We start from the raw sequence: 13,847 nt of genomic DNA on the forward strand, positions 1-13,847 counted from the left end.
GAATGTATACTGCACGAGGTGTGCGCACGGTGAAGACCGGCCAGATGATGCTGGGAAAAGAAACCTCAGCGGTTAATTTATTCCCACGGCTTTCACCGTTTATTCACCTCAAAGGTGGATCTAAATGGAGTTTAATTCAACCCAAAAACAAGGAAAAATGTCTTATGATGACACAATATGCCATTTCTTAGAATCTTCACAGAACATTTAGCGAGTATTGTCTATTTGTTGGTTGAATGAGGGCTTGTGGGCCCTGCCTTCCTGTTGTTGTTTCCTTCTAAATAATCCAAATCCAGTGCCTTGATTTCAACAATATGATATTGGTTTATATGGAGCTACTTAACACAGCTCCAGTGCAGCTTTTGCTTCCAAACCGGCCTTTTCAGAACGGGGTGCGATATCCATGACCAAAGGCGTTTGGGAGGCTGGACTCGGTGATTGGACAAATCCATCACATGTGCAGTGGTCTTTGCAACGCTTCCCATCGGAGGCGGTAATCGCCTTGTTTAATGACGCCGGGGTTGGTTGTGCGGGAAGGCCGGGAGGACGGGAACCGCGCCGGCTCTGGACAAATGGCTCAGTCATGTGTGTAATTCACAGAGCCGGTGCTGCGGGCGGCAGCCCCCTGTATGGACCGTGTCAGAATGAAGAATACCAGTGATAATTCTCCAACCTTCCCTATGAAAGTTCCACTTGTTCACTGCCCTGTTGCATTGGGAGTGAGAGTGGGGGGTTTGTAGGACACCAACTTCCCACTTCCTCAGTACAGCTGTGACTGTCCTGAGCGTAAATCTTCACAATGTACACTCCATGAGCAGAATCAGAATGAGTTCACTCCGCCAGGAGCGTAATCTACACGTACGAGGAATTTGTGGTGAGGATTGGTGAGTTTCTGTAACGGGTGTGGTTAGGACCCAATTGCAGCACAAAGACAGGCAGGGATATTTGGTAATGTATCTTATTTGTAGAACGGACGGAAGACAGGCAGGGGGCAGGCAGGATACATGGTCGGAGCGAGGCAGAGTCGGTAGCAGGGAATCAATCCGGAGAATGCTGCAGAGTCTGGTGCAAGCATCGAAAACAATCTGGCAATGGGTGACTGGTGAGAGAGGCTTATATAGTGGTTAGATTGCTGATCAGGAACAGCTGTGTGCGCAGGTGAATGGAGTTGGGCTAATGAGACAGGTAAGGAGAGGGAGGGGAAGGTAGATGAAGGCGGAGATTAAGACAGAACCCCCCCCCCTCAAGGGACGGCTCCTGACGTCCCAAACACAAAACAGAAAAAAAAATAAAACCAAAAGTCCATGCAGGGTGGGAGGAGGGCGAGTACTCGTCGGAGACCCCGTCCATCTCCTCGTCCTCCGCTAAATGGGCCACGTGATCCCCATCGGAGTACTCGTCGGAGACCCCGTCCATCTCCTCGTCCTCCGCTAAATGGGCAACGGAGGGACCCCCAGGGTCGACATCGTCCGCCTCTGTACCATCGCTGGAGGGCATAGATAAGAGAGGTGGTGGGGTCTGTGGTCGGGAGGGTTGACCCAGTCTGGAGTGCTGGTCAGGATGGCGCTGATGGAACCTCCTGATGAGGGTGTGGTCCAGAATGTGCCTCGCAGGGACCCAGGACCTCTCCTCCGGACCGTAACCCTCCAAATCCACCAGGTACTGTAGGCCTCTGCCACGCCGGCGGGAACGTAGGAGACGGCGGACAGAAAAGGCAGGACCCCCGTCAATGAAGCGCGGAGGAGGCGCCAAGGGGACCAGAGCACTCTCCCAGACGGGCTTGACTTTGGACACATGGAAGGTGGGATGGACGCGCATGGACCTGGGGAGCTTGAGCCGCACTGCCACCGGGTTGACGACCTTCTCGATCTTGAACGGGCCGATGAACCAAGGAGCCAGCTTCTTAGATTCGACCTTCAGGTGGAGGTCCCGGGTGGAGAGCCAGACCTTCTGGCCCGGCTGGTACTCCGGGGCCTGGGAGTGGCGACAGTTGGCGGCAGAGGCGTTGCGGCCAGCGGCTCGAAGGAGGGCGACCCGGGCCAGGTCCTGCGTCAGCGGCGAATGAAGGCCTGGACGGACAGGCAGGAAGCCTCCCTTTAAGGGCCGGGAACAGAGGCGGTTGGAAGCCGTAGGCTCCCTGGAAGGGGGAGAGGCCTGTGGCCGAACTGGTCAGGGTGTTGTGGGCATATTCCACCCACAAAAGCTGCTCAGACCAGGACGACGGGTGTTCTGACGTCATGCAACGAAGGGCCGTCTCCATCTCCTGGTTCTTCCGCTCCGTTTGGCCGTTGGACTGATGGTGGCCCCCAGGAGTGAACAGAACTCCCTCCATAAGACAGAGGCGAACTGGGGACCCCGGTCTGATACAACATCTACCGGGATGCCATGGAGGCGGACGACGTGGTACAACAATAGCTCGGCGATGCCCTTGGCCAACAGGAGCTTCGGTAGAGGCACGAAGTGAGCCATCTTGCTAAACCGATCCACCACGGTGAGGATGGTAGTGTTGCTGCTAGACGTGGCAGACCGGGGACGAAGTCCATGGAGATGTGAGACCAGGGGCGATGAGGAACCGACAGTGGGTGTAGAGGATCGGCAGGAGCAAGAAGAGAGGGTTTGTGCTGGTTACAGGTGGGGCGGGCATTGACGAACCCTCGGATGTCCTCACCCAGGTAGGGCCACCAGAAGCGACGCTGGACGACCTCCTTCGTCCGCTGGATCCCCGGGTGGAAGGTGAGTCGGGAGTTGTGGGCCCACTGGAGAACCTCAGACACGCGCTGGGTCCGGGTTGGTCCTGGGCAGCGGCTCTGACTTTCTCTTCCACCTCCCAGGTGAGTGTGGCGACTAGATGAGAGGACGTTAAAATGGTGTCGGGGTCAGCAGCGTCTACCTCCTCCTCCTGGAACTGCCGGGACAGGGCGTCGGGTTTGACATTGCGTGACCCCGGCCGATAGGAGAGGGAGAAATTGAATCTGGTTAGGAAGAGCGCCCAACGAGCCTGACGGGAGTTCAGCCTCTTGGCGGACTGGATATACTCCAGGTTCTTGTGGTCAGTCCACACAAGGAACGGCAGTTGGGTTCCCTCTAGCCGGTGTCGCCACTCCTCCAGGGCCAATTTGACGGCGAGAAGCTCCCTATTCCCGATGTCGTAGTTCCTCTCGGGGGGGTCAAACGCCTGGAGAAGAAGGCGCAGGGATGAAGTTTCTGGTCGTTCGGGGTCAGGCGATAGCAGAATGGGGGCTGAAGTGAACCGTGCCTTCAGGGCCAGGAAGGCGTCGTTGGCGGCGGCGGACCACAGAAACGGCACCTTGGAGGAGGTTAGGGCTGTGAGAGGGGCAGCCACGGTGCTGTAGCCTCGGATGAACCTCCAATAGAAGTTGGCAAAACAGAGGAAGCGCTGGAGTTGTTTGCGGGAGTCCGGGGCGGGCCAGGTGGTGACCTTGGTGGAGTCCATCTGGATGGTCCCCTTCCCTACAACGTACCCCAGGAAGGAGACTGACAGGACGTGAAACTCACACTTCTCCGCCTTCACAAAGAGGGAGTTCTCCAGGAGGCGCTGCAGGACCGTCTGGACGTGGTGGACGTGCTCAGCTTGGGATCGGAAGAAGATCAGGATGTCGTCGAGGTACACAAAGACGAATTTGCTGACCAGGGACTGGAAGACGGCAGGGGCATTGGTGAGGCCAAAGGGCATCACCAGATATTCGTAGTGACCGGAGGGAGTGTTGAACGCCGTCTTCTATTCGTCCCCCTCTCGAACCCGGACCAGATGGTAGGCGTTGCATAGGTCGAGCTTGGTGAACTCCGTGGCCCCTTCCAGGAGTTTGAAGGCCGATGAGATGAGGGGCAGGGGATAGCGGTCCTTGACCGTCATGTCGTTGAGACCACGATAGTCAATACAGGGGCAAAGCGACTTGTCCTTCTTCTCCACGAAGAAGAAGCCAGCCCCCGCCGGGGACGAGGAGGGATGGATGATGCCCGCCGCCAGAGCATCGTTAATATAGGTGTCTGGGGGGGTGGAGCTGGGCTGGAGATTGATGGCAATATCGTATGGCCTGTGCGGGGGAAGGGATGTCGCCTTGGCCTTGCTGAAGACCTCCCTGAAGTCGAGGTACTCGGTGGGGGACCCCCAACATGTCGGGTGCGGAGCTGGAGCTGGTGGATGGCTGAGGTGTGGCGGCTTGCTTCAGGCAGACCTGATGGCACGCAGAACTCCATCCCAGAATAGCCCGTGTGGGTTGTGACGCCGGAGCCAGGGGAACCCCAGGAGGAGAGGGTGACGAGGTGAGTGCAGGATGCAGAACTGTATCGTCTCATGGTGGTTGCTGGACAGGAGCATGCGGATGGGCACCATCTGGTGGGTGACTGTCCCCAGGAGGTGGCTATCCAGGGCAGTGGCAGGAACCAGAGAAGGCAGGAGAACTCGACCAACACCCCGCTGCCGTGCTAGGTTATCATCGATGATGTTAACATCGGAACCAGAGTCAATAAGTATGGCGAGGGAATGTGAGCATTGGGCCAGCAGCAGCCGAGCCTGGCACAGGGGGCGTAGGTTGGAGGAGGGTTTGGAGGTGTGGCTCACCAGAACCTCCTCCCTCACTGGCGAGCCCGGCCCTTTTACCGGACACCCGGAGATGTAGTGTCCAGCTAGACCGCAGTAGAGGCAAAGGTTCCCCACCCGGCATCTCTCCTTCTCCTCCGGGGTGAGGCTGGCCCGGCCAACCTGCATGGGAGAGGCCTCACTCGCGGCCCGGAGGAACCTGGAAGACGGGTTGCTGGGCGGCGCTCCACTTGCCTCTGACGCCTCTCTCACTGCCTGGCCTGGATGCGTCAGTCGATACGGGAAGCAAGCTCAGCGATGCCATCGAGAGAGGTGGGCAGGTCATGGGAAACTAGCTCCTCCTTCACGTACTCTGCTAATCCCATCAGGAACGCGTCAATCTGGGCTGCCGGGTTCCATTCGCTCAGTCGAGCCTGGGTGCGGAAGTCGATTGCGTAATCGACCACGGAGCGGGACCCTTGACTGAGACCCAGGAGACCAGCATCGGGACCTTGTGATGTCACCCTGAACACCTTGTGGAGCTCGGCGGCGAAGGCATGGAAGGAGGAGCAGGCTGGTCGTTCCCACTCGGCCGTTCTCCACAGCCGAGCGCGGCCCGTCAGGTGATTTACGGTGAACGCCACCCTGGCATCCTCGGAGGCGAAGGTGTGGGACAGCAGAGCGAAGAGGATGGAACAGTTCGTGATGAACGGACTACAGCCGTCTGGGTCTCCGGCATAGCGTTCTGGAACCCCCACCCGGGGTTCCAGGGAGTACCCGGGCTGGGCCGGTGCTGGTGGAGGTGGGTCCGGGGCAGCAGGCGGCGGGATGAACTGACTGAGAGCGATGGCGAGCTGCTGGACCCAGGCGGCTAGCGTGGCGAGTCCTTGCTCCTGGCTAGCCGCTGCTAGCCGAATGTCTGCTGAGGTGGAGGCTAGGACAGCCTCCAGGTGTTGGAGCTGTGACTCCACCCTTCCTGGGCATGCCAGCGACTCGGGGTTGTGTGCTGGGTCCATTGTTGGCCAGATTGTACTGTAACGGGTGTGGTTAGCACCCAATTGCAGCACAAAGACAGGCAGGGATATTTGGTAATGTCTTTTATTTGTAGAGCAGACGGAAGACAGGCAGGGAGCAGGCAGGATACGTGGTCGGAGCAAGGTAGAGTCGTGGCGGGGAATCAATCCGGAGAACGCTGGAGAGTCTGGTGCAAGCATCGAAAACAATCTGGCAATGGGTGACTGGTGAGAGAGGCTTATATAGGGGTTAGATTGCTGATCAGGAACAGCTGTGTGCGCAGGTGAATGGAGTTGGGCTAATGAGTCAGGTAAGGAGAGGGAGGGGAAGGTAGATGAAGGCGGAGATCATGACAGTTTCTACAGGCGATTAGTATTTCAAAAAAGCTGAACAGTCTGAAAAGAAAATGTAATACAGGTAGTCCTCACTTAACAAACGTTCAGACTTAGGACCAGCTCTCTGACCAGTCTGTACTGTACGCTGTGTACAATACTGCGGCGTCTCAGCGTCAAGCAACGCATCACGCATCACCTTTAATATACTATATACACTACATGTAATATAGATACTATATACACCATATACACTATATACATATCATCACCGTTCTCAGTCTCAAAAAAAGTAAAGTCAGAAAAATACAAAACAGAAAGTCATATATATATATATATATATATATATATATATATATATATATATATATATATATATACACACACACTGTATATATACTGTATATATACTACTACAACTGTATTTTCCTCCTTCCTTTTCATTCTCACTCCCCTCCCTTACTTTGCCACGCCCTTGTTGGTGATTATAGGTGACAGACATGATGCAGAAGGCGCTGTTTGACTTCCTGAAGCACAGGTTCGACGGAAGGTGAGCAGCAACATTCATTCATTGGTATTTGGTTTTTCTTTCATGGTACAATTGGCACCGGACACACGGGAAATTTTTTTTATTTATTTATTTATTTATTTACACCATTCCCCTTTTCTGACTAATTAGAATTTTCCCGCTTCAGGATCTCAATCACCAGGGTGACAGCTGACATATCGCTGGCCAAGCGGTCGGTGCTGAACAACCCCAGTAAGAGGGCGATCATAGAGCGATCCAACACGCGCTCCAGCCTCGGTAATATCACAGGACTCCTCCCTGCTTGAAATACATGTTTAGTCCCAAGGAAGGTTTTCCAAAATCCCAAAACCTGAGACCAGATTGACAGAGGGTCATCCGTGTGCTGACTAGTAATCTCAAGAAAGGACAAAATAAGGTCCCCTTTTTTTTTTTTTTTCAAACCTTCCCTGTAACGCAGAACTCAGCACTTTAAATCGCCAGATGACCAACGCGTGGATGTGCTGTGTCCTCGTGTTTTAGCGGAGGTCCAGAGTGAGATCGAGCGGATCTTCGAGCTGGCCCGCTCCCTCCAGCTGGTGGTGCTGGACGCCGACACCATCAACCACCCTGCCCAGCTCATCAAGACGTCGTTGGCGCCCATCATCGTCCACGTCAAGGTCTCCTCGCCCAAGGTACGCTCCCACTGAGGGCTTCCCAAAAATAAGGGGGCATGTTTTTCATCCCATGCCTCATCTAGCCTATGAATTGGTTTTATATTGAATTATTTATGAATAAACCCATGCCAAAAATAAGTCTAAAATAACAAATCATGTCAATCTGCTAAATCCTCCATGTTCAGATCCGCCGCTCTCCACATGCTGTTTATGTTTTAGCAGTTAGCATTAACAGTTAGCCGCCGTCGGGTGTAAATGCACGACGCGTGTAAATAAAATGATTTTTCTTGTTCATCGCGTCCCAGGCGATGTTTGCAATGTGTTGACCGCGCGCGTTCATATCACGATGAAGATACGATTTATCGGTCAGCCCTTGCTAGCGTCACTTCCACTGAGCTAGCTCACCTTCCCTCACGCTTCCTTTCTTAGTGCCGATAAAAGCTTGACGCTGTCCCAGCCTTCTCAGTGGGCTTTTTATTGCAGAATTGAGACACCGCCATGCGTTGTCTTTTGCACGCTGTTTTTGATGAAGTGTTCGTGGTTCAGGGAGGCAAATTGTATGAGGGATTTGGATGATATCTCCTCCCCGACAGCCACAGCTTCTTCTCCTGCCTTCCGCATTCACTTTCAAATAAGTTTTACATCCAACCACAGTAATGATGTCCACACACACACACACACAGTATATGTATTTAAACACATTAGGACATCGGGAGAGAGGGGTAAAATACCGGAGAATCCCGGGAAAACGGGAAGGTTGACAACTATGCCTCAACAACACTAAAAAGAAGCACACAGCAGAATTATTTTTAAAATACTTACATTTCCCTCGTCTGCAGTTTTGTTCGTATTATTTTGTCTCTCTTTGCAAAGATTCGTGCTGGTCGGTGTCGAGTTACTAGTAACTGTTGGAATAGCAACTAGTAACTAAAATATAAGAACTATTCACTTTTAAAAAGTAAGTTCATCCTATGGATTTAGCCGCTTGCCATAGTTCCCCTTGCGTAACGTGTATATTCTTGATAGACTCCTTCCCAATCTGTTTTTTGGAGCCGTAAACCAGTCTTTTTGGGGTTGTATTCTCACCACAGGTTCTCCAGCGTCTGATCAAATCGAGGGGGAAGTCGCAGAGCAAACACCTGAATGTGCAGCTCGTGGCGGCGGACAAACTGGCTCAGTGTCCCCCGGTAAGTTGGAAAAAAAAAAACAGCAAAAAAAAAAAACATGACAAGCCAGAGCCGGTGATCCCAGACAGCAACCCTGGCCGTTTGTCTCCCGCCTCTCAGGAGATGTTTGACATCATCCTGGACGAGAACCAGCTGGAGGACGCCTGCGAGCACCTGGCCGAGTACCTGGAGGCGTACTGGCGCGCCACGCACACCTCGCTCAGCACGCCGCTCAACCCGCTGCTGGGACGCAACCTGGGCTCCACCGCACTGTCCCCCTACCCCGCAGCCATCCAGGTAGAGGAGAAGACAACGCTCATATCATAATAATGACAATAGCTTCATGAAGGCGTCCGCTACTCCGAGCGGTCCGGTTGTTTCCCACGCTGCGCCGCGGCGGATTGTTCTCCGACGACGCTCCACTTCCGCTGTGTGACGTCATCAACAAGCACAAGCACTTTCAATCCGGAAGCTGCAAAATAGTTACCTGTAAATAGGTTAATGTTAATAAGCGCATAGTTAATTGTTAATAAATGCTTTTGTTAACACTCATACAGTCTTATTAACACATAATAAAAGCATAGTTAACTGTTAATAAATGCTTTTATTAACACTCATACAGTCTTATTAACACATAATAAAAGCATAGTTAACTGTTAATTAGTGCATAGTGCATAAATGCTATTATTAACACTTATATTGTCTTTATTAAATGTTGATTAGCATCTTATGAGGACTTATAAGGGCCTTATTACCTATTAACCAACCCTTATTACAAGTATCTTAATATAAAGCGTTACTCTATTTAATCTGTGTTTTTGTTTAATGTGTTGTCGCCTATTTTTATTGCTGCAACCAATACATTTCCCGTTGCGGATATTAAAAGTACATATCTATCTATCTATCTATCTATCTATCTATCTATCTAATGACAGCAGTGAAAAAGTGGCATTAGACAATAGGTGAAGAGTCAACTGCCCTCGGTAGTTCATAGTAATTGTAATCGGCCATGTGACGTGGGAAAAGTCTTGTTTTGTTTACAATTTCATGGCAATACATAATATAAATATTACTCCGACAAATGACACAATCGGCTTTTTGCGTTTGGCATTAAGGGACACAATAATACAATTTTGTCACTTGAGTTGCGGTCTCACTTTAGTAAATTGCTCCTTCAGACAAATATCAATTTATTACCAACCTTTCACAAAATCAGATGTCGATGTGACGTAGATAGATGGATGGATGAAGGATGGATGGATACTTAGATAACTATAAATTAATAATACAAATAGAAAAGACTTAATGGCAATATGTAATAAACCTAAGGATTGTCTGAAAAGTTGGCAATATACAGTGAAGCTAAGAATTGAATTGAAGATGGAAAATAGGGAATGTACAATAAACTATAAAAAATAAAATGGGCTATTACAATGACCTACTGATAGACAAAAAGTGTAACCCTAGAATTGCAAAAAAACAATAAAATATGCCTTAAAATCAACAATCAACTTTTTTCAAAATACAATAAGCTACCCATAAACAACAACAACAATAATACCTAATATAAGTATATGGAAAGGAAATCCCTTGTGAAACCTGACAGTAATAGAATAAAATCTTCCCAGTCTGTCTCTCTGCTGTAAGTTCCCAGGATCAGTGTTTGCTCTGCTCTTCTCAGGCCCAGAGGAACAGGAACAGCAACCACTCCACGGGGGAACTCTCGCCGGTGGAGCGCCGTAGCCTCATGCCGGCCGACGAGAACTACCACAACGAACGGATGCGGAAGAACCGCAACCGCCTGTCATCAGGCTCGCAGCACAGCCGCGACCACTACCCACTGGTGGAGGAGGAGTACCAGGACCCCTACCAGGACTCGTACAAGCCGCACCGCAACCGGGACTCTTCGGCCGACTACGGCCCGGACTCCCGGCACAGGCTCTGAGCGCCGGTGCCCTCTCTCATCGACGGACAGACGCCGCTCGAGTCGAGAGTCCAGGGAGTCGAGCCTGCTGCACTTATCCAAGCTCCCGGTGTATTTGGGACTCCCGACTAGCCTTTTATTATAAGTGTGGCACTGGTACCTCACGTTCCCCTTTTTTGGTGACGGCGTTGTCTGAACCCACGATTTTCAGGGTTTGCAATTCCCGTTCTTGACTTTGTATCAAGAAGAGTTTGTCTTTTAGCTGGTTATGTTTTCAAAGAAAAGAAAAGAAAAAAAAAGGGATATTTTCAAACGGAACCGGACCTCATCTAAAACGACGTGGCCGGTGAAGAGTTCAAGCGCGCTATCGACTCGCGTGCTCCCCCCTTTTTCGGGCTCCTCCTGCCATCTCAGCTGTTATTGTAGCATGCGGGTGGGACCGTTGCGTGGAACTTGTTCAGTGCCTGCTTTTAGCCAGTGCCAGAAAAATCTTTAAAAATAAAAATAAAAGCACCCAGCATCCGGCGGTCAGCGACCGGCACGCAAAACCCGTTTGCACGTTTTTTCCAGGAGCTGGTTAGAAACCCGAGTGAAATGCATCTTCAGCGATAAAGCTCCTTAGTTCGTTTTGCTATCGTCTTGGATGTGCGTGTATTCGATCCTGTGGAAGCCTTTTCTTTTTTTTTTTTTTTTCTTTTTTTTTGGGTTTTCAGAAAGTAAAAAAAAAAAAAAAAAAAAACGCGCGTTTCATAATTCTTACTTTGAAGTGATAAGTTTTGCAGGTATTTTAGGGAACGGGGACATTTCTAGCTCCCAGGACAGCTCTTCTTCTTCTTTCTCAGATTTCACACTCAGTGGCATCTTTTTGCCATTTAACATGCAAGAACTGCCACAATATGAAAAAAAAAGATAAGACCACCAGGCTCCCAAAAAATAGGAATTCTAATTATAGATGAACTTAACCAGTGGATGATTGATGATGATGATGATAATGATGATGATTATGTAGCATCTTTTAGAAGAGAATTTAGATGATCAGAGATATTGTTGATCTTGTTATGATGATGAAAGGTGTGAGGAAGAGCCACAGAAATCTCTTGAGCGGTCATGCCAGCATGTTTTGAGGTCATAGTCCACACATTCAATCGTAGTGGTGTCTGTCACGCGTCTTTTGGGGAGGTTTCACCATGTAAAACCACATTCCATTTCATGCATTTCTACATCTCCCCTTCCAAAAATCCTCTAACGTCTTCCAATGGCTGCTCACACAATGTCGTTCCTCTCCATTGTATTTCACTGTGTATATGACCATCAAGCCTTATCATTTGACGTATTTTTTTTCTATTCCTCGAGTAGCTATTGAACATGTTTGGCTCTCTCATGTCTCTATCTATTTTAGGTATTTCCACGCCCCGGACTGGTGATAAATGTGAAGTTACGTGAAAGCACTCGGGCCAGTTTGTCCACAGCGTTTTGTTGCTATTTGAGGAAAGGGAGCGGTTCCCTGCGTTTTGGATCAGGTGAATTTAATGTAAATGCTCTCAACTTATTAAGGAAAAAAAAAAAAAAACTGCTACCGTTGACACAATATCTTATATCTTGTAATTTAATATTTAATATTTGTTGGAGATCTCATGATTTGTTTTTCGTTTTTTTTTGTTTTTTTTTGCATTTTTATTTTTAGTTTCGACACTATGGGTCTTTTGTGCTTCGGTGATTCTAGAACAAATCAACAGCCTTGAAGACTTCAATTGTCATCCTAATGTGCATAAAGTAGCTATTATTGTTGTTTTGGGAAAACTGGAGAGCAAGCGACGATGCCGACATGTTTGAATACTGCCTGTGGGAGAATGATACAACGATTTAGAAGTTTGTGTGTGCTGTCGTTTCACAGTTATAATGGAATAAACTGCCCTGATGCTGTTGAACGGCTGCGTTTTGTCTTCTTATTCCGGGCTCCGTCTTTGTTATATTGACTCTTTGATCACAATTGCTCTAAAGTTTATGCTACTATTACTACAACTTATAAATAAAATAATGAAGATAATTAATGGTAGTAATAATAAACATAATAATAACAGTATTGAGTATGATGGTGATATTTTAGTATTTAAAGTGTCCCAGAAATGAACAAAAGCATTTGTTGGGGGGACTGGGGGTTCAGGGTGGTTGGGTGGGGGGACTGGGTGGACTGGGGGTTCAAGGTGGTTCGGCGGGGGCACTAGGGGTTCAGGAGGTGGGGACTCAGGCCGGGTCTGTCCTGCTGACATTCTCACTGGGCAGGTTCTGATCAAATGAACCCTCTTTTCCACACCCAAAGCATTGCGTGGTGTCAGATGTGGCATAAACAGTGTGATCCATCTCCCCGATTCTGCATTTCAGTGTTATGTTCAGTTCCGTCGCATTGTTTTTTTTAAACCATAAAGATTTGTCTTCTAATGGGGGGGGGGGGGGAAACGTGCTCAAGCTGAGGAGCTTTGCGACCTAAGGAAATCAATTCAATGGGCGAAAACAATCCACAACAATAGACACACTGTCCAGAAAAGCAGCTGATCGCCCACCGCGAGGGAACCACTGAGGTTCTGGAGAGACGGAGGCTTCCTAAAACTTGTCTCAACGGTTCCGTGTAAACTAGAAGACAAATTCAACACACACAAGTCAACAATTAATCCCGTTTACATGTATTTATTTTCTTACTTCTTTCTTTGTAACGCCCACCCACCGCTACGCGCCTGATCTATTTATCCATCTGTTTTGCTGTGTCCGCTGCGTAACGGTGGCTGCGTGACGGCGGTGTCCGCTCGCGGAGGCGGCGCGTCCCGAAGTCGGGGGCGGAATTCCGACTTTATTCTCTTTGTTTGCGTGACCTAAATACTCTTTATTTGTAAATGTAGCTCGTGTATTTAGTTTCCACCATGCGTGACGAGGAAATGGTGGCGGTACACTTAAAAAAAATAAAGTAGACGTTTTGGGGGCGTGCTCAGAATAAGAGAAGAACAAAAATGACGCTGAGATAATATACAGAAATATTTAAAGATTTATATTTCGAATTAACATTTCGATCTAGATTTATCGTTTTGATTTAAATTATACATTTAGCATTTAACTTTTTTTTCTTTACATATAAACATATTAACAGTTACATATAACATGTTTTACATGAATTCTGACTCAAACTTGAGGAAAACAAGCTAAATGTGAGGAGAGTGACCTAAATATAAAAAATATATCAGTTACAGAATTGTAATCGCGGAGCGCCAAATGTATGATTTTGGCTGAAATGATAATCAGGATTGTTTTAGTCAGTATTGTGAGCCCCACTATTTATCATGATTATTAATCCATTTTCTGGAACATTATTCTTTCATGGCACTTTGTAAATCGACAGAAAACTGCCTTCACAATAATAATGTATTTTATAAACCTATAAATAAATTAAGGTAAGTTGTTTAACTGACTTCAATTGTAGAGGATATGTAAGATTCTAAATCGAATGGGGGTAGAAGTGTGTTTGAGAGACAGCCATAGATGAAGGAGGAGTCCAAGGTTCAAAAAGGCAGAGCTGTTTTATTTTCACTCTCAAGGTGTATACTGTTTGTGGTAAGTGGTTTAAGCTCTGTAAAGAGCGAACAAATATCCTAACAACAAATAAAATCTCAGGAATGTTGTGCAATAAAGTTAAATAAGGA

General features: G+C 48.6%; 1 protein-coding gene across 5 annotated transcripts in view; it reads left to right on the forward strand.

Annotated features, from left to right (window-relative positions):
* The window catches only part of cacnb4a (calcium channel, voltage-dependent, beta 4a subunit), a gene marked incomplete at both ends in the record, with an annotated part of 31,281 nt that extends 21,102 nt beyond the window's left edge, over positions 1 to 10,179 (forward strand). For all 5 annotated transcript variants that reach the window (XM_080018714.1, XM_080018715.1, XM_080018716.1 and 2 more), the window contains 6 exons: positions 6,378 to 6,436; positions 6,582 to 6,691; positions 6,935 to 7,086; positions 8,160 to 8,255; positions 8,355 to 8,531; positions 9,895 to 10,179. In XM_080018714.1, coding sequence (XP_079874840.1) covers positions 6,378 to 6,436; positions 6,582 to 6,691; positions 6,935 to 7,086; positions 8,160 to 8,255; positions 8,355 to 8,531; positions 9,895 to 10,179 — 879 coding nt within the window. The remainder of the gene's footprint in view (positions 1 to 6,377; positions 6,437 to 6,581; positions 6,692 to 6,934; positions 7,087 to 8,159; positions 8,256 to 8,354; positions 8,532 to 9,894) is intronic.
* Between the last annotated feature and the right edge of the window lie 3,668 nt (positions 10,180 to 13,847).

The sequence above is a fragment of the Zeus faber genome (assembly GCF_960531495.2).
Source record: "Zeus faber genome assembly, chromosome: 18".
NCBI lineage: Eukaryota > Metazoa > Chordata > Actinopteri > Zeiformes > Zeidae > Zeus > Zeus faber.